General features: G+C 41.8%; 1 protein-coding gene across 1 annotated transcript; it reads right to left on the minus strand.

Annotated features, from left to right (window-relative positions):
* Positions 1–9,240: 9,240 nt before the first annotated feature.
* PRDM13 (PR/SET domain 13) lies at positions 9,241–17,277 on the minus strand. Its single transcript, XM_069077452.1, has 4 exons — positions 17,137–17,277; positions 15,063–15,194; positions 14,787–14,907; positions 9,241–11,084 (listed from the first exon to the last, which is right to left on the minus strand). Exons 1-4 carry the CDS (start codon positions 17,275–17,277, stop codon positions 9,241–9,243), a joined length of 2,238 nt encoding a protein of 745 aa, XP_068933553.1.
* Between the last annotated feature and the right edge of the window lie 6,832 nt (positions 17,278–24,109).

Genomic DNA, 24,109 nt, shown 5'->3' on the forward strand with positions numbered 1-24,109 from the left:
CCTGAAAATCAAGATATGTAAGAGCAGATAAGTGCTATCTAATAGCTTTGCTCTTGTACACAGAAACAAGTAATTTCTATACTTTTTCTCAAGGAACTGTGATGTGGGAGGCAAGGAGGAAGAGGAAAGGAACAAGAATGTATTAAGCATCAGTAGATGTACCAGCACTATGTTAACCTCTTTATAAATATCTCGTTTGATCCCAACAACCATATGAGGTCAGTTGTGTTATTATCTCTATTTTATAGTTGAGAAAACTGAGGCAGATAGAAATTTACCTCTATCTGATTTATCTCTTACTTTGGGTCAAACAACTACTAAGTGTCTGAGGCCACATTTGAACTCAAGTCTGTAAAACCCTTAGGTTTCAATAAATTGACTTGTCACTGATAGAAAGAATTGGTCTTTCACATAAATGAAATGTTCATATAGCTGTTCTTTATGCAGTGTGGAAAAGGAAAAGAAGTTGGATTGGAGCACTTCTCATAAAGCTGGCCATAGAATTAGGCCACTTCTGGTGATGCATGTGCTCTGGACCCTTGTTAAAGTACATGTGTAACCAGTGGCACATGTTTGGTCTCTTAGTCCCCTTGATATGGGTACTATGTCCAAGAGGACTGTTGACTAAGCCAGAAAAAAAATTGGCCTTACTCTGGTGATTCATAAAGACTGACAAGAGACAGCTTTTGAGGCAGGCTCTTTGTTGGGACACAAACAACACCAACTTTCCTTTGAACTTACCAAGGAGGGAAAGAAGAGGATTTCTATGCCCTTTTCTGCAGCAACAGTTATGGCAGTTATCAGCATATCTCAGAAAGAAGCTATCCTTTTTCAGGTAAGCCAGAGACTGACTGTACCTCAAGTCCTTGAACACCTCTTCTGTTTTGTGTTTCATTCCCGGAGCATAGGTGATGGAACAATAATCCTGAGAAAGGGACATTTCTAGCCTTGGCAGCAACCTTACATGCTCAGATGGTCTGAAGTCACTGAATCAGATACTCATTGCCCAGTGGGAAGTGCTCCCTGCACCTATACCCTTCTCAAAGGAGGTCACACTGCTAAAAGGATTAGGTGTACATCCTTAGCCAGGCAGAAAATATAGAGCTTTAGTAGCCACTTAGACAATTCAAATTTGAGATCAATGTGATATATCATTTATTCAGTTCCACAAAATTTCTCTAGTGTTTATCTCCTGGGAGAGTATACTAGAGGAAATCAGTTATAGCTTTTGTTGTTGTTGAATATTCACACCCTACTCTTCTTGACCCCATGGAGTAGGAATTAATACTTGGGGGGTTTTTGTTTGTTTTAAGCACCTCTTTCACAATGGAAGAAATAAATAATTGTACTATATTATTTTGTACATTAAAAGACTTTTTCTTGATAGTATTCTGTTCTTTTAGGGAGATTCTACAAATTTTAGTAGTCTGTAATAATCAACCAAAGAGTACAAGAGAAAAGTCAAATACCCTCTCCTCGATTTCAAGTTCTGTGAAAAGTAAACTGTTTGCCTGAGTTTCTTGTGAAATAGAATACCCACACACACACACACACACATCATAGGCAATGTTTACATAGTAAATATTCATAAACATAAAAATATAATGCTCCAAATGAGATCTCATTTTTAAAAGTCTCAAATATGAATCTCTGTAAGACTATTTATTGGTTTATACATTTATTCCAAAATGAAGTCTTAATGAAAGTCCAAGGATGATGAACATAATGAAGAAACTTCATGGCAATTGCACAAGCAGAAAGTACAGCATAGGCCTCAGTAAAGATTCAGTGCTTACAATGCTTTTTAAACATGATTTTTCCTGAGACATATGTTTTATCAAAGCAAAATTCATTGCTTTTTCTTTCTATAATTAGGTTGAGGGTTAGAGTTGATACAACAGGGGAGGGATAATTCGAATTCATCTGAGCATGGAACATTGTCCAAAAGCAAGGAGAGGGAAGTTATACCTCAGACTAAAATATTTTGAAGTATATTTCATATCAACTTTATAAAGAGGGGAGTTCTGGACTATTGCCAGCATCAAAAATTTTGAAAGTACCAAATGAATTCACTAATACAGTGAAAATTGTTGTAAAGTAGGAAGAAATACTAGCATGTGAGCAGCAAATTTCTGTGAGACCACATTTCAACATGTTAGTTTTAAACTATCCAGAAAATCCATTCCCATAAACCCACTAATATATTTTCTTTTTTCTGTGTCATTTTGGTTGCTAAGAGTTTTCTTTCTCCTGCTTCCTGTAAAATATAAATAAATTTATAAAATCCGACATCTTCAATGGAAACATCTCTCATCAAATTGACTTTAAACATACCTGAAAGCATTTTGTTCCTCATAGATTTTATCTGATATGGTCCAGTGAACTCAAGGAAGCTTGAACCTGACCCTGACAAGTCTCTTTTTACCTTAGGGTGATAATTCAGGAAGCAACTGCTCACAGTCAAGTTTAAAAATCTTTCTTTTTGCCGGTTGTCAGAAAAGGAGGGGAAAAGGATCAAAAACAATCCTTGACTTTCACTATTTTCTGACCTAAAGCTGGCAGTAGTTACATCATTCTTCAACATCTCTCCTGTCACATAAGACATTTCCACAGAAGGCTTTCTGTTCAATTTATTAGAATTGGGTTTAGTTGTTACTGCTGTTGTTTAATTCAAATACAGCTTGCCGATGAAATAACTTGATTTAAAATAACTATTTAGAGCATGTGTTCTTAACCTGTTTCATGAGCTTGAGTTTTTAAAATATTCTTATAAATTTTTCAATATAATTCTACATATTCTATTTTATGCATTTAAAAGCATTATTCTGAGAAAGGGGCCATAGGCTTCACTAGACTAGGAATCCATGATATAAAAAGGGTTAAGAACATCTCCCTCAGCATATAAATATATAAAGGCAGGGAGTTTGATGTAATGGGACTAAATAACAATTATGGATTGTTGTTGGAAAAATTCATATTAAAACATTGCTTTAATTTGAGGATTTTCTAAATTAAAATTTTTATGATATGATTTAAAGTTATAAATATATTTAACTTTTTCATTTTACATTTCTATTTTACATATGAGAAAATTTTATGAGAGGTGTGTGAGGAAAAATGTGACAGGTTAAGTAATTAACTGGGGCCACTTCAGAGGCAGAATTCAGGGATTCTAAGGATAGTACACATTTGTTATGCCAAACCATCTCTCTGAAAGGAGTATTAATTTTATATATATATATATATATATATATATATATATATTGTACTTGGGGCTATTTCTATGTTGCCAAGCTAAATCATAGGTAATAAGAAGTAGGTAAAACAATATAGGATATTGAACATATAATTTTATTTATTCTGAGTGAGGTCACTTCTCATTATATACATAAAAATTATACACCTGAATTTTTTAGGTTACTGTAATCTTTCCTTAATGCTATTACTGCTGTTTCTTTTTCTGTTCTCAATTGCTTAGATATCATCTACATAGTTGTCCATAGTCTTTTGCTCACCTTAACTACTAAAAGGTGAGATAACCAAATGTCCCACGAAATTATATTTCTTGGTGCCTTAAAATTATACGAAACTTAAATTTTAAAATAATTTTTTTTCAACTAAAATTTGAACCTTCCGAGAAGCTGGGTACATAAAGGTGATTCTAAATAGACCCTCTTGGAGACGGGATCCTGGATAGGTTTGTCAGGTAAAAGGTGTTAACTGCTTGTCAGGAATAAAAATATCACACCTAATTCAAATTAAATTACTGTGAGCAAATGACAGGAACCCTTCATCTGGTGCAAGAATTTTGGGCTGTGGTCCAGCATGAACTTTGTCAGCCATCAATTATTTTTTGAGATATGAATACCCAAGTTCTTCGTGAATGGGCCTCTGTGAACCGAGGAGGGAAGGGAGCGGGTCGTGGAACCTCATCTAGCCCTCTGACTTCGCCTTTGTCCTTTGGTGTGAATTTACAGTAAGGGTATTGCAGTGCCCAGGTTTGGCGAGAGACAGGGAGTTTGCGTTCGATGCAAGGGCAACAACTCCCTCCTCTCCTCTGCCGATTTTTGATCACTAGGGGGGAAAATGCCGTGGCTTGTTTGAGACTTTGCTTCCTCCCTCTTTGCCCTCCCGCCCCCCATCACTTTGCTGTTATAGTTCTTTTATTTATCTTTGACTCCTCTTCACTCCTCCCAGAACGTAAATTTAAAAGAACTTCGGTCTCTTTCTCCTCCCTCCAACCTCTAGCCCGGGAGATTCTTCTGAAATCCAAACACGGGTAACAGTTCAGACTAAGAAGGAAAAATCGTGGCCAGGGAAACAGGATTCTTCAGAGAGAACCAAGCTGTTCAAAGGCTATGTGGGAGCGTGAACAGCATATGTGTACCACGATAGACTTGCAGTGGCACAAATGTGTCATCCCGAGATAGGAGCATCAGTTTAACTATGAGCTGAACTCGGAGTCCGCGGGCTACACACTTCCAGATGGGGTGAGAGTGGAGCAGTAAAACACTCATCCTAGATCCCCCGCTTTTCCGAGGACTGAGAAGTCCCCACCAATCGCAACCCAAGCTTTAAGAACCAGCCAATGAAATGATACACAAGTTAACTGGTCTTAGCCAATCACCACCTTCTCTGTACCTGCAATCCCTACAGCCAGCCCTCTAAAACCTTCCCCCATCCCATTCCTTCCTACCCCCAGCCCCCACCCAACCCTGGTCGGAGTTCGAACTCCCGCCCCCGCACCCCAAGGACCACTGGAACCGGCCCCGAGAGCATCCCACTCTCCCTCCTCCGCGTCTGTCTGGATTAGAAATGTACCCCGAGGTAGAACTACATTGGATTGCAGGAGCAGCTGGGTCTCTGGCCTCCTGTAAGATTGTCATGCACCTGGTCGGCCGGGGGGGGGGGGGGGGAGGGGGGGGGGGGGTGGGAGGGGGGGAGGGGGGCGAGGGGGAGGGAGGGGCGGGGAAGAGAAGAGGAAAGGCGGCTGTGAAGGGGAGGGAAAATTGAGGGTGGTTTGGAGGATGGGGAAGAGATGAGCGAGTGTTAGTCGAAGCTGATTTACCTCCCGGCTGCTGCAGACTTCTGAAAAGACCAAGCCATCACCGTCTCCCTTCACCATCAAAGAGACAGAGACAGAGAGATAGAGACCACCACAAAAATAGAGAAGAAATAGAGATAGAGACCATCACAGAAGAAAAAATGGAAGGAAGGAAGGAAGGAAGGAAGGAAGGAAGGAAGGAAGGAAGGAAGGAAGGAAGGAAGGAAGGAAGGAAGGAAGGAAGGAAATTTTCCCTATACTTAAAATGGCAAAACATAAACTGGAACAGCTCCAAGGCCCGAGCTTAGGATGCAGGAAGTATGATAAGGACTATCTTTTCCTCCTGCTGTTTCCGAGGATTGTCATTGACCTGGTATACCATTTAGGACTAGGAGGAACAGTAACCAAGAACCTTTTGACCAAAGAGGAAAGTTAATGTGGTACAGCTGTAGAGAGAAACTCTAAAGTGTTTACATTGTTTTTAGTTGAACTGCAGTGCTATTTATCATTTTCAGCGCCTTTTTGAGGGGGATTGAAACTGTCATTGAATTGGTAGAGGGGAGAAGCTTCTTGAATTAACGTATCACAGTATAAATCAAAGTGCCCAAATAAACTTAGTTTTAAATCGTTTGCTCCTTAATATCATAAATGTAGAAGGGACCTTACAAATCTAGTCTAACCACTTCCTTTTCATAGATGAAAAAATTGGAATAAGAGGGGTTGAATATCTTGTCCAAGGTCACACAGATGACAGAACTGGGATTTGAACCTAGATCCTCCAGATTCCAAATCCAACACTCTTACCATTGAAGCATCCTGAAACTTAAAATTTTTCATTGTTGAGAATAATTCATTTATAAAGCACTTTTCTCACAAAAACCATGGGGAGTAAGTTATTGTGAATACTATCATGCCCATGTTATGGATGCAAAAATTGAATCGCAGAATGGTCAGTTGCAATGTCCATGCCCAGGTTAACAAGTGTCAGAAAAAATATATATATAAATGTATAAATCCCAGTTCCACACTGTCTCTATCACACCATGCTGACATACAATATGAAGAAAAAAGTCTAAGAATCGTGACATTAATTAGCATTGTGTTCCCATATTTACATGAATTGATGTCCATATCCCACCGTAGCAGGAAAAGCTCTGATCTTAAAATAAAAGGATTTAGCTTCTAATTATTAAGGTTCTGTTTTATGATCAACCAGCTGGATGACCTTGAACGAGTAGCTTAATTTATCATGAATTTTCTGTTCCTAATCTGATAAATGCAGAAGTTGGACTAGGTGGTAATGATATATTTTCAAGTTGGCAAAGCTTTGATACATCTCACTTGATCCTCACAACTAATATGTGAGGTAGGTGATGTTATTATAGTCTCCATTTTACTGCTATAGGAACTGAGACAAGTTAAGTGACTTGCCCAGAGTCACACAGCTCATAAGTGTCTGAATCAGAATTTGAATTTTGGTCCTTCTGATCTCAAGTCCAACACTCTGTCTGCTGTGTCACCTAGATACTTCAGTGATCTCGGAGGTTCCTTTACTTTGGAGAAGGGAGTAATGACAAAGAAAAGAGACTAAAGGAAACTGCATCCATTTGAAAGTCCTCAAAGGACTAAAGTCACTTTGATCTAATAAACCTAACAATAATAAAGTAGTTTTCTTTAATATGTACATGTGGATAGAAAGAGCACATTGTACAACTAAACTATTAAAAGGTGACATCTTTTATTTACATAATTCTACTTAAACTGGTTTCTCTATAGAGTTCTCTGCTTAGATTCATTTTTTAAAAACTATATCGGGAACTTAGGGGGCCTGTTTTCTTTGTTTAACTGGAAAGGGTTGAGTCCATTTTAAACTGCATTCCTTCAGGGAAACTATTCCTAGATTATAAATTTGCAAGCTTTGTTCACACAAAAATATCACAGATAATTTTTTGAAATTAGCAATGTAATTCAGGGAATAACAGGGAGATAATGAGAGAACATCTTTGTATTTAGGATATCTTCCTTAGGTTGAAATCATAGGTTCATTCAATTGTCTACTTTGCTTGGTTTTTAACTACCTTACATGGAAAGGGGGAAAAAAATCTATTTCAAAAAGCTAAGTATTCTTTTTTTAAAAGTGGATTTGGTTTAAAGTACTAAGCATCACAGATCTAATGTTCCAGTGATGAATAGCCTTCTGGGATTTTTTTTTTAAACTAGACAGCAAACACATTTTTATTCTTTGAGCTTTCATTTAAAATAGAAAAATGTTTGCAGCACATCATATTGGCCCTGCAAGTAGTGAATCCCAAGAATAGAGCGTTTATCTCAAGGCAGAGCATTGTGACCCTTCTTGCAGAAAATAAGCCATTGATTTAAAGGTTTCACACGGGGCCTGCTGCTGTGATAGATCAGAAAGGACCCTTGCACCACCAGCCAATATCTACCAACAACAGGATCATAATCAGTATTCAAGAAAAACAGTTCTTTCAGGACCAGAGCATCAGGCTATCATGGAGAAAAAAATGGTTACATCTTACTGTAAAAGGTAACATGGAGTTTCCTCAAGAGCACGTAGGTAGGATTGTGGCTTATTCATTCAAAAAATGAAGAATAAATAAAAGATCTCTCTAGAGCCTATGAAAATCAAGAAAAGATCTCTTCCCCTACCCATCAACTGAGTGAACTGATTCCTTTCTCCCTTCCCAGTAGGTGACATAAATTGTCTAATGTGGACTTCAAGGATATAAATGTAGGGTTTGTTTACTGGATTGTTTTTGTTCTTACAAATCTTATCAATGAGTAATACTGAACTCCAATCCCAGTTTCACTGAACATAATAATTCCTTTTAGTGATTCCTTTCATAATGACAAGTATGTGATTAATAATTTTCATTGCCTCTATCTTAGAAATACCAGTTTCAGCTCTTAACTAAGATTCATCCTCCATCTGACAGAAAAAGAGTGATGCCCAAATAATGCTCAATAAGAAATATTTTCCTTGGGATAATTTATTCCTAGAGGTTGTCTCCTTTCTCTTTCAGTAAATAGGAGGGGGCAAAAAGTCTGAATGGTTTAAATCATTTTTGTAAAAATACTCCATTCTTGCCTCTTATCTGAAAAGACTTGTGGCATGCACAGGTGTCTTGAACCTTGCTTTTTAGAAAATTGATTTGATTATTTCTCAGTTACAAGACTAAGAATGGACATATTTTTGACAACTATTTGTTTCATTAAATTCAAGTATTCTGAGATTCATTCTTAATTCTCTATGAAAATTTTTCAAATTTTAAAAAAGATTCTTTAAGATACACATCCTTTATGATAAGTAAAGTGAAAACATAGCCAAACAGTAGTTTGTCAGTAACTTTATTTAAAAAAAAAACGCACGACAAACTGGAACCAAGACCAAATGTTGTATCCACTTTACATCATTCATTATAAAACAAACACACCACATTTGTATTCTACCAAATAATATTTTCATTAAATTTATATATTGCGTGCTTTTAGTCATGCTTTTGATATTTATTTTACATTTGTTACTCAAATATTATTTTGTTATAAATAATTACACTTGGTCAAATTATATATCTGTTTTTTAGATATATTCAGGGCTGCAATGTTTATTTTTAGACGGGTGAGCAAACAGGAAGTAGAAGTAAAGTGTTTCGATGGCAGGTCTGCAGAATTGTGACTATAGTTTATTTCTGGATAATGAGATGCTCATGTAAAATACACAGAAAATCAGTTGTTTCAAAAGGCACAATTTCCTCGACACAGAAGTACTTTTTTTTTTTTTTTTCAGAAAAATATGTGGCAGTTAAAATATTGGCGGCAACGTGGCCTTGCAATATTGGGTTTGACAGGTGAATGCTTTGGCCGGCCAGGTGGAATGCCTTACCAAAGTATCTAAGGGGCTAAAGAGTGCGGGCAACGTGCCCGCTCTTCTTTGTCCCAGCGGACTGGGATTGGCTCTATTTTATGTCAGCTGAGCCCTACCCTAACCTTTTGCCTTGGCACTTTGCGGAGAGCCGGAGAAACCTTTGCGCTGTTTCAAATCCTATACAGGAAATTCAATAAGGATTCTCCTCCTAGACCACATCTCTCTTCTACTATGTAAGTCCCCTTTACATCCAGGACTGGCCCTACACCCAATCCTTCCCTTGTTTCCTTTCTCCTTTTTGGAAAAGAGGTTACGAATCTCGGTCCCTGCTGCCCCCGGTTTCCTGATCGCTCTGATCATCTGTGAAACAGACGTCTACGTCGCTGTCGTTGTCGCTCTTGGGGTCCCCAGTCTCTGGTGGGTAGCCCTGGGCACAGCCCTGCTCTTCACTCGCCTTGGCGTGCACGCTCTGGCCGGGGTGGCGGGACTTGACGTGTCGCTCCAAGTCCCGACGCCGGACCAGCACCTTGCCGCAGAACTCGCAGCGGTACGGGGTGTTACCTTCTGCATGCAACCTGATATGCTTGTTGAGGTTGCTAGGATCGCCGAAGGGCCGCAAGCACACTTTGCATTTGAGTGGCTTGTAGCCGGTGTGAGTTCGCATGTGGATCTTGAGCCCGTATTTGCGAGAGTATAATTTGCCGCAGTACAGGCATAGATGGCCTGTCTTTGGCTTCCCACCTACCCCCGGACCTCCACCCCCGCCACTGCCTCCCCCACCTCCCCCACCTCCACCCGGGACCCCGATGGGCTGTAGTGCTCCGTCCAGGCGGCCGCGGCTTTTCTCTGCGGCAATCTCAGACAGCTGCTGAGTATGCATGGCGATCTCTCGGTCGATGCTAGCCAGAGAGCCCAGCTCGCTAGGATTCAGAGCTGCCGCCGCTGCCGCCGCCGCTGCCGCAGCAGCCGCAGCCGCCGCGGGTCCGCTGAAGTAAGATACGGACTCCGGGTACTTGAGCAGGCTACCGAAGTGCAGCTTGAGAGGGTAGTAGGCGGCAGCGGCCGCGGCCGTAGGGGAGCCATACAACAGCTCCCCATTGTACACCGTGAAGGCCGGCATGACGGCCGGGAGGTGGCTGCATTCCCCAGGGTAGGACTTTAGGCCCCCAGACTCAAAAGGAGGGAGTGAAAAGCGCTCCAGATGCAACCCAGAGGCCTGGGGTACCTGGGCGTAGCGGCCGCTAGGGAGCCCTCCAGCCGGCAGGGCCCGCTCCACGTGCTTGAACGCCGACGCCTCCTCCAAGTGGCCAGAGAAGAGCGGGAAGCCCCGAAGGGCCCCTGTGCAGGGCAGTACAGGAGGAGGGGGTGGCGGAGGTGGAGGAGGAGGGGGCTGCGGGGGGCCATCTCCTGCGTGCAGGCACTTGGCGTGGTGGTGGCTGTGGTGATGATGGTGGTGGTGGTGACCTCCACCGCCGCTCGCCACCAGGGATTCGGGTCCAGGACGGCCACCGAGCTTGACCCCGCCCAGGAGCTTGCCAAAACCCAGACCGCCTCCTGCCTTTCCAGCACCTGCCCCGCCGTCCTCTCGGTAGGAGTCGCTGCCATGGGCCGCCACCGCAGCAGCAGCAGCCTTGGCGAGGCCCGTGGGCTTGAAAGCAGAGCGAGCCCCTGGATAGAAAGCCAGGCCCCCCGACCCTGACGGGGAACCTCCTACCATGCCAAGAAAGTGGCCATGCCCCCTTCCTGGGCCCACACTCATGTCCAGGGCACGCTCCTGCTCCTCGCGGCCGAACACACCTGCCTTCTTGGCAGAAGCTCCTAGCTTGCCAGGAGGCGGTGGCGAGGTGGACGAAGACACCTCGCGCTTGATCCCCTCGCGGGCCCCGCAGGCCTGATGGGGAGGTGGCGGCCCTTGCGAGTGGTTTCTCAGAGGGGCTGCGGGGGCAGTCACGGAGAGCTCGGGAGCTGCAGATTTGGGGGATAGGCGGAAGCCGTCAAGGGTCGGGGCAGCCGATGGACGGGCCACGTGCTCGTGGGGCAGGAAGGGGCGACCCCCACCGCCACTAAGCACACAGTGGAAATGCAAGTGAGCCTTGAGGCTGTTGGGGTACCGAAAAGTCCTCCAGCAATACCAGCAGATGTAGCGCTCCTCCCCTACGAGAGAAAGACAGGGCAGCAGGTGAAGAGACTTGGAGATCTGAAGGGCTAAAGAAAAGTGTGACACACTTTTCTTTATTCATTTAGGGAGGATTCTTAGACAGATATCTCTCTCTTTAAATTACCGATGTGTGCGCCTGCCTATCTGCAAGTTTCTTGTATCCCCAGGAGAAATAAAGACCCGAGGAAACCTTAAATAATTTATCTCCCATCGTCTCATCTGAACTCGAGTCCTTCTATTACCCTAGGGCTGTCGACCTGACTGTCCTGCTCACTCCTCCTGGGAATGGATGAAGGGAACTGAGTAGACTGGGTTGATCTGAGTAAAGTTGAGTATGGACTACGGCAGTGCTGAGCTGATCCAGCTTGTGTGGGGAAAGACCAGAACAGCTGTTCCCTTAAATCATGTGTCGAGGCTTGTGGTGTGCTCTAGCCCATCTGTTGACGTTTGCAGAATAGGTGGCGTATGTCAAGGAGTTTGGATAAACTAAACAAAGGCCAATCTAATGGTCGTGAGCTCCTCATTACCAGGCGAGACAATATCCTATATGTATGGGCCATATGTAATCATTCCTTTTCATAGGACAATGTCTTTTGTGTTCACCACCCACCCGTCCCTCTCCCTCCCACCCTTAAACACTTTGCCTGAGGTTTTCCTGGAGCGTGACAAACCGAAAGGACCACGTAGGGACTATGATTTTCTATTCTTCAAAATTGTTCCTGGGTTTTTGTTTTGAGTTTTTTGTTTATCCTTTGCCCCCTTTTAATTTGATGGAAGAAAGATCTCAAACTAGACCAAAGATTTCATTGTCTTATTATGTCTGATTTCTTATATTGAAGTAACTATCTCAGACACTTTAGCACTAAGTGGGAATCCATAAAGGCTTGGGGAAAAGCTTTCTATATAATTCTAAAGAAAAATATAGTTGATCCTGCCAAAATATGCAGATATTTTACAAGGAATTAGTTTCTTAATTAATATTATTGAAATTTTAATAGTATATTTGAGCCACAGCACAATAAATTGAAAAATTCAATACAGTGTAGTCTTCATACCATCCCCAAGTTTTTAAAAATAAAATATCTAGTATTCAGGGATTGTTTTCCCCAAATATGTCGTTTTGTACTGTTCTCATCAGAGAAAGCTATCTTTGAATAGGCTCACTCAATGAATAACTCTACTGACTTATAAGGATGAGGTGGATGAGCCCCCAAAGCAAGTTAGTTGAGAAAGAAATGAGCATAACTCCTATCAGGCTTAACCATAAAAGTGCTATTATCCCTACATTTCATTAAAAATCCACAACTTCCTCAATATACATACATATTCAGTTAGGGCATTCAGAATGCCACCCTCAAAGCAAATCCTACTCCCAAAAATGTTTAAAGATACCATAACCTTTCTGTCATAGGTATCACTGATTGAAACAGGTGGTCATGAGCATCCTAGATGAAAGTCAAAATCTAAAACCTACGTTATTTCATCTTGATAGAAGAATTGAATGGGCCTAAAAGAGTTGTCCAAAAAATCTTTTGTTCTAGAACAGTTCAGACTAATCTTACTGACATATTCTACATCCAGGTAAAATAAGTGATACACACACACACACACACACACACACACGTGTGTGCAGGCAGGTATATCAGAAAAAAATTACCTGGGCTCTGTTAACCTAATGTTTTGATTTTAAATTGACCTGACACCCACCTAGATTCAGAACTTTTTTTTAGTCTTTGCTAAAAATAATTCAGCAAGAGTAGGGCCCAAACTTAGCATTGTTTTCATGAATCCTGACCAAGTTAACAAATACATAGGAATGCCCCTTCTGTGATCTACTCAGCCCTAAGTCAATGTTTCATTTTCAGTTTTAAATATGGAAAATAATACTGAGCTAGACTCCTCTACAGTTATCCCAAATGCCTAAGATAGCTTCCTAAGATGCTACCCATGGGCAAAATACAATAAATGTACTTAACGTGAGATTTTTGTCTTGTTTTCTTTCTGGGTCCCTCATGTTGTAAAGGTTTCTCTGAAACATCTGGAAGCTGGGGAAAAGTTGTTATTCAGAATAATACAGGAATGGATTCTAAGGTTTTCAATTCTTTAAAAAGGTTAAAGAGAATTATAACTGCTGTTTTCCCCCTATTAGTAGATACTTACTTAATCAGTGAAAAGAAATAAAAAACACTAAGACCATTATTCCAAAATTTGTTCCTGTGACCATTAGTTATCCCTACAGAGGGGTTTCAGGTTTTTAGATTCATGTGTCAGAAAGGGAGTTTGCATATATATATATATTTGAATGTAATTTTTTTTCTTTTACTAAAACTAGTTGATAATAAGATTTAGTTTGATGTGATGCATGAAACAAAGAGTTCTTAGAGTAATTTTATCTAGTCATTTGCATGTACAAATACACAGAAAAGCAAAAAACAAAACAAAACAATTGAAGTGAAGTGAAGTGAACAAGTACAGTATTAAGCAAGTTTAGAAAAGGACATTCAATGCACTTCATTCTGCTGCCACATTTTCAAGACATAGTCCCAAAATTGTATTAATTTCTATAAATCCTTAAGATCTAGTTTCAGATATGAGGTGACTGAGCTGATAGACTAAAAAGAAGTATAGCTGTGTATTCTGATTTCAATAAAATCCCTTCTTCTACTTTTTAGTGTTCCTTTTTATGTTTCTGAAACTGATTTCAAATAGCCGGAGACAACTGAAATATAAAGAAAATCGATTGACGTTTGGTGTATTGGTGGTCGGGCCTAGTGACTTAAAGAAGTCATACTCCGATCCACTCCTCAGCTCCTCCTTCCCCAGGGAAGTATTCTTCACTTTTCTTCTAGTGAAGTGAAAACGGTTTCATCTTTAGTTACTGCACCCTAATTTGCATAAATAGGCTGTTGGTTTTGGAAAGGATCAAATAAATCTAAGTAGAAACTGGGAAAAGTCCCAAATTCAATTTAAATGGGGAGGGGGAGGAGTGAATAAATGCAATTTAAGTGTGGGGGAACCTGAAGGAGCCGCCAACTGGCCGAGTGGAAAGTACCGTAATGTTCCTAAAATGGAGTAGAGCAAAATCACCCATCTCTCTACTTAGGGAGTATATTTCCGTCAACTAGAAAGGTGTCTATTTTTATGTCATACTCATTATTTAAGTCCCAGTTACCATGTTCGTTTTCTTTATCTCTTGATAGGAGAGAGAGTCAAGAAAAGATCAAGGATTATTTCCCCCCCAAAATGAATCTTTAAGATTAAAAATTTGCAAGCATGGAGCACAAGATTTGAAATTCACGTTAAAGATAAAACCTCCTCGCTTCTACAGCTGAGGAAACGGAGGCCTGGAAAGACAAAATGGCTTCCACCAAATATCACACCTAAGTATTGGCAGAGGCAGGACTTTCAGAACCCAGATTTCCTGACTCCCTGTTTGAATTTGTGCAAGTGGTGCATTGTGGACAGTACTTTCTAGGTGACAGCTAAGCTTGTAGTCCTCTACCGTCGGTGGAAGCTAATAACATTTGCAGACAGAGACTTTGAAAGCTACTTTATGTTCAGAAAAGTTGCTGGAAACCTGTAAGATTTTTTTCCTCAACCTTAGAGGAGTTGCATGGGCCATAAACGTGCAACTATAACCCTATTCCAGGGTTGCAATCTTCCTTCCCCTCCTCCTTCCCCAACCGAGTAGTTAGTACCTTTCTCATCATGCGTAGGAGTAGCAGTGGTGGGGATGTCGAACCATTGAGCCAAGGAGTTCGAATACCACACAGTCAGCTCCTCACCTGGCTGGACATCTCGCAGTGCCCTATAGAAGATCTGTTAGGAAAGAGATTTTAAACAGCATCATTCTATCTGCAATTTATGAAAAACGCAACTAAGGTGTAAAGTAGCTGCATTTCCAGAGAAAGTTTGAGGAGTGAGAAGGTTGGAGAGAGTTTGTTTCAGGAGAGGAAAGAGGTGAACTCAAATACCTGTCCTCCTGGTAAGTCCGCAACAGCTTCCAGAGTTTGTTCCTGAGTGTTCCTGGCCGCTCGGATTAACCCTATCCACTCCAGAGGGGACCCTCCAGATTCATCCACTAACTCTCCTCTCACCATTCGCACCTGCCAAAAACAAGCAATAGTCATTTCCCTTCAATATAAGACCCAAGTCAAAGAAGATGCAGGATCTTGCTTACATCCCACCTGCATTCCCAAAAGTGAACGAGTTTCTTAACTGCTTAACATCTAGAGATTTGGAGGTGGGGGGGAAGGGGGAGCAGTCATCGAAGAATAGCCAGGAGAGGAGAATTCTTAGAACACCTCCAACCGTGGGAAATATAGCTGTTCATTTCAACAGTTCGCTTAAGTTTCTGCATCGAGAAGATACCCTGGATTCTCTCTGAAAGAGTATGAGTTGCTTTTTTGCACCCATTCCCACTTCCTCGCCCCTCAGTTTTGTTTGACGTTGAGTTTTGGACTGCATTGAAAAAAGCATTGTCTGGGCCAGAGCTCTTCCCAGTCCTAGATTTCTCCTGTGGGGTAATGATGCTTCCTACAGACCCCTAAGTCTCCCACATAATTTGCCTCACTCCCACAAAGAGAAAAAGATCGTTTAAGAATCCTGCAATAAAAGTCATCCGAACAAAGCAGCCTAAAGAGAGAAACCAATAGCTCCAGATGAGAACTGAATTTGAGAGGCCTGGTAAGACGTTTAAAGGTAATTAGGAGGCATTTTCAAAAGAAAAACATAATGTGGATTCAGCCCTGCCTTTGCCTCCGGAGTGGAGAGTATATATTTGAGACAGAAACTGAAGCACAATTGAGGGGAAGAGATTATGGCAATTTCTGAAGAAGAGGTACATTTAAATTGTTTCCCTCTCTTCCCAATTTTAATCTCTTTCAGTTCCATCAAATTTACTTTGGACACTGGAGTGAGGACCTTTCTAGACCCAGCTCTTCCTCTAGGGTAACAGTTTTTCCATATTTTTACGTGCTCTCCAGAGTTCAACTCTCTATAGATCAGATGTACCTTCGCAAAGTTTGAAGTGTTCTCCCAGATGCTTGCAACCTTCCTATCCCTCCAACCTCTTGTGCCTGGGTGGGCTTGTCATCTATAACGCTCCATCACTAGGATATTAATCAGTTACCCTGCCCTCTGGACTGAGCTCCAGAACTGACGCTTTCTCTAGAACTGGGACTTCGATGAGAACCAATGACCCAACCCAAGACAGTTCACTGCTCACTCAAGCAGCATCTAGGACAAGACTTTGATGGACGGTGTCATTTTGACCCTTGCAATGGTACTCGCCGCTCTCTCAATCTCTCCTCCCCCACCCCCATTCATTATCATCCTACCCTATACTGAATTTTTTTTTGTTATCTAATGAATTGGGGGAACGCAGTGGTAATTGAAATAATAATATAATTTTTTTAACTTCAGAATAGGAATTGTCTTTCACAATGACTACTGATCAATACATCTCTCAGCTTCAAAAGTTATAATGTACTTACTCCCTCTCACTCATTGCCCTACTAGAGTTCAGAGAGGAGTATAAAAGGTGACAGGAGTATTGTTTGCTGCTGAGACCGGTCCCCACTCTCCTCGGGACTTCCTCTTCCTCCCCTCCATCAGGGAACAGGGAGATCTGTTCACCTAGACAGATGCCATCACCACCACCCCAAACCACAAATCTGAGTGACCCACAAGCTTCAGCACCAAGACAGTCTGAACAGGGAAGTTTGGGACCTGGGCTAGGAGAATATTCAATGTCTAAAAGAGTCAACTAGAATCCCAACTTTCTGCTTCTGCTAAGCCTTATCCCTCCTCCCGCTCTTACCCCACCAGCCCAAGTCTCCTCTCCGGCTTTCGTTTAATTAGATTGGATTGAGAATAGGACTTCTCCTAAAAGGCAGAGCAGAGAGGGAAAGAATAAACTCAATTCCTCTCTCTCTAGCTTTCCTTCCTTCCTCATCCCCGCCCCGGGATGGGAGAGCTGTGTGCAACTGAGAAAGGAGAAAGTTTTCGGAGCAGAGGCAGAAGAAGGGGGCAGAGGACAGAAAATACCTTTTTCTTGGGTCCTGGCTCCCTGCGGTCTGACAAGTATTTGCCCAGTTTGAAGATGCCGGGCACAGGACCTAAGCGCAGCCCGGCTGGGATGCAGCTCTCTGCGCTCACGCTGATGGCGGCAGCCCTGTTTGTGTGCATCGCTGCCTCTGGGTACAAGCAATCAGGAGCCCAAACTACTTAACAGGGTTGGAGTGACAGAGACAAGCCAGGGAGAAGGATGAACCCAGGCGTATCTCCGCCCGCAGAGTGACGCGGCTTGTGGATGCACGCCGGCTTTTCAATTGGACCAGGAGGGCTCCCCTTTTGGCACGCTGAAGCTCTAGGGCGCAGAGTTTGGTGAGAGAGTTGAGCTCTTAGAGCAGCTGCAGAGTTCCATCCAAGAGGGTCACATGGAGTCGTTCCCTCACCCCCCTGCATAATCAAGTCCTCTGAATGGCTAGCAAACAATGGTCCAGGCGACCTTCCCATTCCTAAAAATCCAATTTGTCAAGGGCAAAGAAAAGGCGCTGGTGAATCAAAGGTCTGGCGGGACCATTAATCCTCAGCATGGGGTATTGTCCCCGAGACAGTTACGATATTTTAAGTGACAAATCCACTGTATAATTTCTCCATAAATTTTGCTTCCTTTTATTGTTCCCCGACAAACCAGTTTTGGAAAATAAGTGACTACTTTAAGTCTACTTGGCTGATTCTTTTGAGGCTGAGTATACTTCAAAGATTTTTAATTCTCTTCCCTTGGCTTTATTGTAAAGGAGATTAAACAAAGAGATGGGGAATGTTTTGAGGACTTGTTAACTTCTATTGATTCCTGGCGTGTGCCATACAGAAATTGGGCAGGTACTTGATGGGAAAACACCAGAAAATACCTACACTTTTTAAATAACGACCATATTACCATTTCAGTGGATTGGTTTCAGGCCAGTAATCTATTTATAACCTCTTTATTCTTCTTTCTGCTCCCATTTTCCTCAAAATATGAAGAATTTGGGGGGTTTTTAAAAGACAAGAGGTTAGCTATACATCATTGCACTTCTGAACACAGAGGGTATGACTTTATTTGACTTAGTGGGAAACCCAGCTGGAGAGTCACATAGAGTACTGGATAAACAAACCTCCCAGGCTACCAGGCTATGGGGCAACTCCGGGAACAGGACCCATTGGAGATCCAGAAAGTAAAATTTGTGGGTCCAGTTATAGCTCTTGACCAGAACACCTTCCCTCATATGCCAATCCACCGGAATTCCTGTGTTCATAGAAATACTTTTTTAAAAGTCTCTCATGAGATCTAGCCTCCCCTGATACAATCAGAATTTTTACTAAAATCCAATTTTTTATATGCAGTGAAAGGAATAGTTAAATATTGATCAATTGGACAAGGAAAGCCATTTGATAACCAATTTCTCTAGTTAATGAACTGGATCAAAATTATATTGCATCTAAAGACTACTTCTTAGGTGTCTTCTATTTTCTCTTTTGAATTCAGCCTTCATTTAAATTTTAAAAATTTAATTACCTGAAGATTGACTCAGATGCTCTTGAAAATTTTCCGGGTGAGTAAATAATAAAATTGAAGGAGTCCTCTGCACCCCACACCACTTCTATTATTTGCTTCAGCAATTGCTTTTTCTAGAAACACCAGCTTTGGAAGATGGATTGCTCTGTATGGGATCAGGTATATCTCACTAGGATTCCCCTTCCAAAAGAAGACATTTGGTGGGAAAGAGACGCTTCTCTGAGGAGAATTTAGGGCTTCATTTTTCCTACCAGTATTGATGATAGTTAGGACGGGTCCTTTGTGAGTGATATAACACCAAGGATGGAATCCATTCTTTAACAAAAAGAAAAGGGAAAAGAGGGGAATAAAAGGCATCAGTGGTTGCTCATTTCTTAGAACTGAATACTGTATCTTCGATATCTACAAATTAACAAATCTGTATGTAAATGTCTGCTGTTAATGCCTTGTACTAAACTGCTAGGGTTTCCCTGCCTTCTCCGATCTATTCATCAAACCAGTAGTCATTAGACTGTGATGACCAGTCTGTAGTATTCTGAAGGTACAGATATTTTGGAATATGGCATTTGAATCCAATTGGGTAAGGTAGGGTCACTTGGACAAGTGTCTCTACAGATTCTCCAGTGCCACGACTCGAGAACTGACAATCAGTCTCTTCCACTTGGGTTCTTATCAAAGTCCCACCGAACTACCTAAGCCTCTGGGGTCCACCGCCTAGATAAGGACCGAAGGCCGTCGGCGTGATAAATCTGAACACAAAACTACACCTCCTCTTCTTGGAAGAAGTACTTTAGGCAGATCTAAGTGCATCGGGAGGGTGATGGAGAGGGAAGAGAATGGAAGTTACAGGTTAAGGGGCCCAACCGAGTTAACGTTGGCTCTACCTACAACATCAATACAGAACTCACACCAGACTTCGGGACTATGTAAACAATTGATTCCATTTCTTGGTCATCGCCAATGGAATTTAAAATAATTTTTCACCCCCAAACTCCACTGTTGTGGTCATTTCTGGTTAGACTGCTGTGGGGGAGGAAGATTGCTCCTTTGATCAGACTCACGAATGGTAAAAGAAAAAGGGGTGGGGGCGGGGAGGGAGGGAAGAACCAAGAAGTAGAGGGCAATAAATTTAAGCCATGAACATGTCCCTATAACCTCTGGCCTGGCGACTCTAGGATGACACCCAGTTTAAATTAACAGAGCTGCTGAGGAAGGGGGAGAGAGAGACCCTACTGCTTGGTTTGGGGAGCCTCCCTATCCCCTCCTTAATGAGTCAAAAAGCGTGAACGACACGCGAACAATTTTATCAATAGGACCATGTAAAGGCCGACTGTGAGGAAAGTTATTTATTAATATAGCCAATTGTGGCTGGTTCCCATCCCCCGAGAAAAGAAAGGCCCTGCTCTAGAAGCATTCACACCAGCTCGCCAATTTTTATTCTGTCCTGTGGCTCAAAGTTGAAGTTCCCCAAGTGAAATAAATTGCCCACAAAAGAGGAAAGGAACACATTTTCTTTTATTTTTCCTTCCCTAAAAAGCAAGGGTGAAACCAATCTAATGTGCCCACTGGAGCAAGATGCCGCATGAAAGGCTGGGTGTTAAAAGTAAAAGCAGTCTGTGGAGCAAATGGGATGGAAAATTAAATGAAATTAAATAGCTTGAACGACCGTATTGTCCCTTATTAAAAAGACACATTAATTACATGGTTTCAGCCTTATTCAAAGACAATGTTTAGACTCAATCAAAACATTCCACTATCGCTTTTTATAGACTTAAGCTGGGCTTCCCGAAGTACCATTAAAGCGAAATCACTTTTTCGGCCCAGCTTCGATGAAAGATATTTTACAAGCCAGCCCTTATTTATGCCCAGCGCTGAACTGCCCATGCCCCGGAGGAACACTCTGGCACAGTGTTCTTTTTGATTTAACAGGTTGCCCCATAATGAGGCATGAATGTTAAGGAACAACAGTCATCCAAAGAGGCACAGTTGCAGGGAGCAATGTCCCACCAGGGAGCTCCATTCAGCCCCTCAAACTGCTCCAGCCCCGAGAAGGTTCAACATTACATTCAAATCAGCATGAATGCCTGTAGACAGGGCCAACTGCATTGTGCCCGAGAGAAGCGCAGGAACAAAACGCTGCCGGCCTCTAGGCGGTTCACCAAGCTAGATCCCCGCACTAGAGCGAATCCCGCAACTCTCACGCCTGACCTTAGGGTCGGTCCTCTGAAGAGTTAAAAAGTGGACCCCAAAGCTTCTAGAGATCTTTCCAACCGAGGTACCTCGAACAGAGGTTGGGTTGCGTTAGGGATGTTTTTCCTTCTTTGGGGATAGAATCGGCCTACTGACCACCCTCGCACCTGACAGCTTCCTCCAAAGACAATGGGCTCTTCTTGTTGTAATAAGGCCCTGCGCAAACGACCAAAAAGATCGTTGGGCAACCCAGTGAGTCTCTGAGCCACTTGGAAGGGGAGCCATCATTTCCCCCGAGCTCTTAGGCCGCTTTCCAGACCTCGAGCCGGAGAGAAAGAAGGCAGATGGCGAGGACCGCGGGCCTGGAGAGCCTTTGCAACCAGGGAGGGCAATGGTTTTGCTAGACGATCTGTTCTGAAGCTTCCTTTCCATCACGTATTTGGGACGTACTCTAAATTGACCTGGATTCACTAAGTTTAGAAAGTGAAAGTAACCTTTTCCCCAGGGAGTGTCACTTTTCTTGAAACATGGCCCTTTTGAACTCCCTTGGTGAAGATTGTCCTGGAACCCGAGCCCCGTAAAGCTCCGAGGATCCAGCCTTCCCCCAACCAGCTGCGCGGCTCAGACGAGATGCGGGTGGGATATTAAGGCTGTTTCTGAATAGCCACGCCGCTTCTATGGGAATCCCACCAGATGACACCATCTCAATTTGGACATTTTATTCTTAATTGCACGACTCCTTCGTGAGCCGATGGCAAGAACTTGTAGGGAGGGGTTTGGAAAGGAGAGGAGGGATGGGGCACATCCCAGACTAGGTTTTAAAAGGGGAGAGGGGCGTCCATTGGAAGCGGCTCTATAAAGTATTCAGAGCCTCTATAAAGTTGCCTTTTAACCGGATTCCCTCAACGTATTTCTTGGTTCTTTCGGTTGACATGATGCAAATAAAAGTCAGTGAGCTTGTTGCTGAATTGAAATGTTTCGGTGTACCTTATAAATTCATACCTTTTCTCCCCGGATCGCCTCAGAATGAGTCCCTCACTCAATTCGATTTTCCTTGCTGCTGGGCACATTTAGCCAAGACTCTATTTGTGAAGTTCATTTCTAGGCAAATGTATTCAAGGGCTGATTGGGATGAATAGGACCGTGTGTCAGCCGCCCCTAATTGGGATTAAAGCACTTAGGACCATATGCAGAGAGTGACAGAAATTCTCAGGTTTCATTGTATTCAGACTTCCACCCGCTTGGACACTCCCCCCAGAAAAGAGATTTATAAAGATTTCAGAGAGAAACTGAGGAAAGAAAAGAAGGATGGAAAATAAGCGGACTAATGTCTCTCTGTGGGACTGCAGGACAGCAAGTGGTCATGACAGCTTCTGAGAAAGGATTATTAGAAAGAAAGATGCTAGGGAATAATTGAACTCTGGCGGGGGGAACAGGTCTGAGCCCTTTCATCACAAACTCCCTAAGGTTTAATAAATAAATAAAAGAAATAAAGATGTTCTCAGATTCCCAGACTTCCTAATGTTTAGGCCTCTGCTTTTTTTTTCTCTAAATCTCCCTGAGCCCAAAGAATGTTACCCCAATCTCAGCTCAACACTAGGTATTCTAACAATGTGGTACTTTAACTGCCCAAATACTCCACTGAGATAAAGGCTAACTCTATGCCTCTTTCAATCTCCTTTTTTAAGTACAAAAACAATTTCACACCTTCCAGAAAAAAAAAAACCCGTGGAGACTTATGATGTAAATGTGGGGAAAAGTATGAAATGTGTTAAAGTAATATATAATATTAGAAATAATATGCATCATCCCTTTCTCTGTACATGTAAATAATAGTCTCTCCATAAGTCTCCACACATAAGAAGTGATAGCTGGTGTTATAAGACTGAAAGGTAATCCTGCCTGACAAGTCCTAAAAACTAAAAAACTAAAAGAGAGTGAAACCAGACCATGGTCCTTTTTTAAAATTGAATGTAGTGACAACTTAATTTAGCCCATAAAGTGGTAGAGAAAAGAGATGGCATATGAATAATGGACAGGAAATTATCTAGTATCTAAATATTTTTAAACAGAGAACAAATAGAGATCTACCTGGATGTTTCTAAGAAAAGAATTCCCAAAATAATTGAAGAAGGAAAAGAAAAGGAAATGAGGGGAAATGTTATTGACCACAAGTGGACAATGCCTGATTTTTTCAATCAATTCCAGACCAGGCTTTGGCAATTCCTCTGGCTTAGCTTCTCTGAAGGAAGTATAGCAACCATATTTCACCTTACTTTTTGGCTTCTTCTCATAACACCCTTGGTAGTGGTTTTAAACATGATACTACTTAGGAAGCCTATGACTTCAGTATTCTCCTTCCATTCAGATATCCAAGCAAAAGAAGGAGGGGGAGCTACACTCTTCATTTTGAGTAAAGACTAATTTTATTAATCAAATTATTCCAATTCTGTACATTTCTGCTCAGAGAAAGAAAAGTCCAAGAGGCAGAATTTCCCCTGTGTGTTTAGAAATCTCTATTTGGAAAAAAAAAATTTATTTTGGAATTACAATTTGTAGTCCTAAACCAAGAAAAATTCCACAGTGTGAGAGAATATAGTCATAAAACTTAGGTAAAAGTTCACTTAACAGTATTCATACATCAGTCATTCATTCACAAAACAATTGTCATTTAAAATATCTGTGTCATATCCTAAAAAAATAATTTCTTAAGTCATTTAATCCAGTCCAAGGAAAGATACATCCCATCATTGTCATGGTCAGTTGGCTGTGGAGCAGGTACCTTTATAGATGTTTATTAAAGCAAAACCAAAGACACATTGCTATTTCTACACTAAAGAAGAGCCTATCTTTTAGTGGTGGCAGGGAATTAGAAATTGAGAGGATGCCCATCGATTGAGGAATGACTGAACAAGTTGTGGTATATGAATGTAATAGAATACTATTGCTCTATTAGAAATGATGAGCAGGAAGATTTCAGAAAAACCTGGAACGACTTACATGAACTGATGTTGAGTAAGTGAATAGAACCAGGAGAATATCGTACATGGTGGCAGCATAATCAACTATGATAGGCTTAGCTCTTCTCATCAATACAATGATCCAAGACAATTCCAAAAGACTCATGATGGAAAATGTTATCTACATCCAGAGAAAGAGCTAAGGGAGTCTTGAATGCAAATCAAAGCATACTATTTTCACTTTTTAATGTTTTTTTTTTCTTTCTTGTGTTTTTCCCTTTTGTTCTGATTCTTCTTTCACAACATG

This window comes from Petaurus breviceps, unplaced genomic scaffold (genome assembly GCF_028583685.1).
Source record: "Petaurus breviceps papuanus isolate PSGF00001 unplaced genomic scaffold, PetGlider_PUasm1.0 90977, whole genome shotgun sequence".
Taxonomy (NCBI): Eukaryota; Metazoa; Chordata; class Mammalia; order Diprotodontia; family Petauridae; genus Petaurus; species Petaurus breviceps.

Excerpts from the sequence above, each read along its gene's own strand:
- PRDM13 (XM_069077452.1), bottom strand. The coding sequence starts at position 17,277 with ATGCACACAAACAGGGCTGCCGCCATCAGCGTGAGCGCAGAGAGCTGC. Across the intron at positions 15,195-17,136 it reads AGCCAGGACCCAAGAAAAAG|GTGCGAATGGTGAGAGGAGA; the intron begins GTATTTTCTGTC and ends TGTTTTTGGCAG. Across the intron at positions 11,085-14,786 it reads TCCTACGCATGATGAGAAAG|GGGAGGAGCGCTACATCTGC; the intron begins GTACTAACTACT and ends TTTCTCTCGTAG.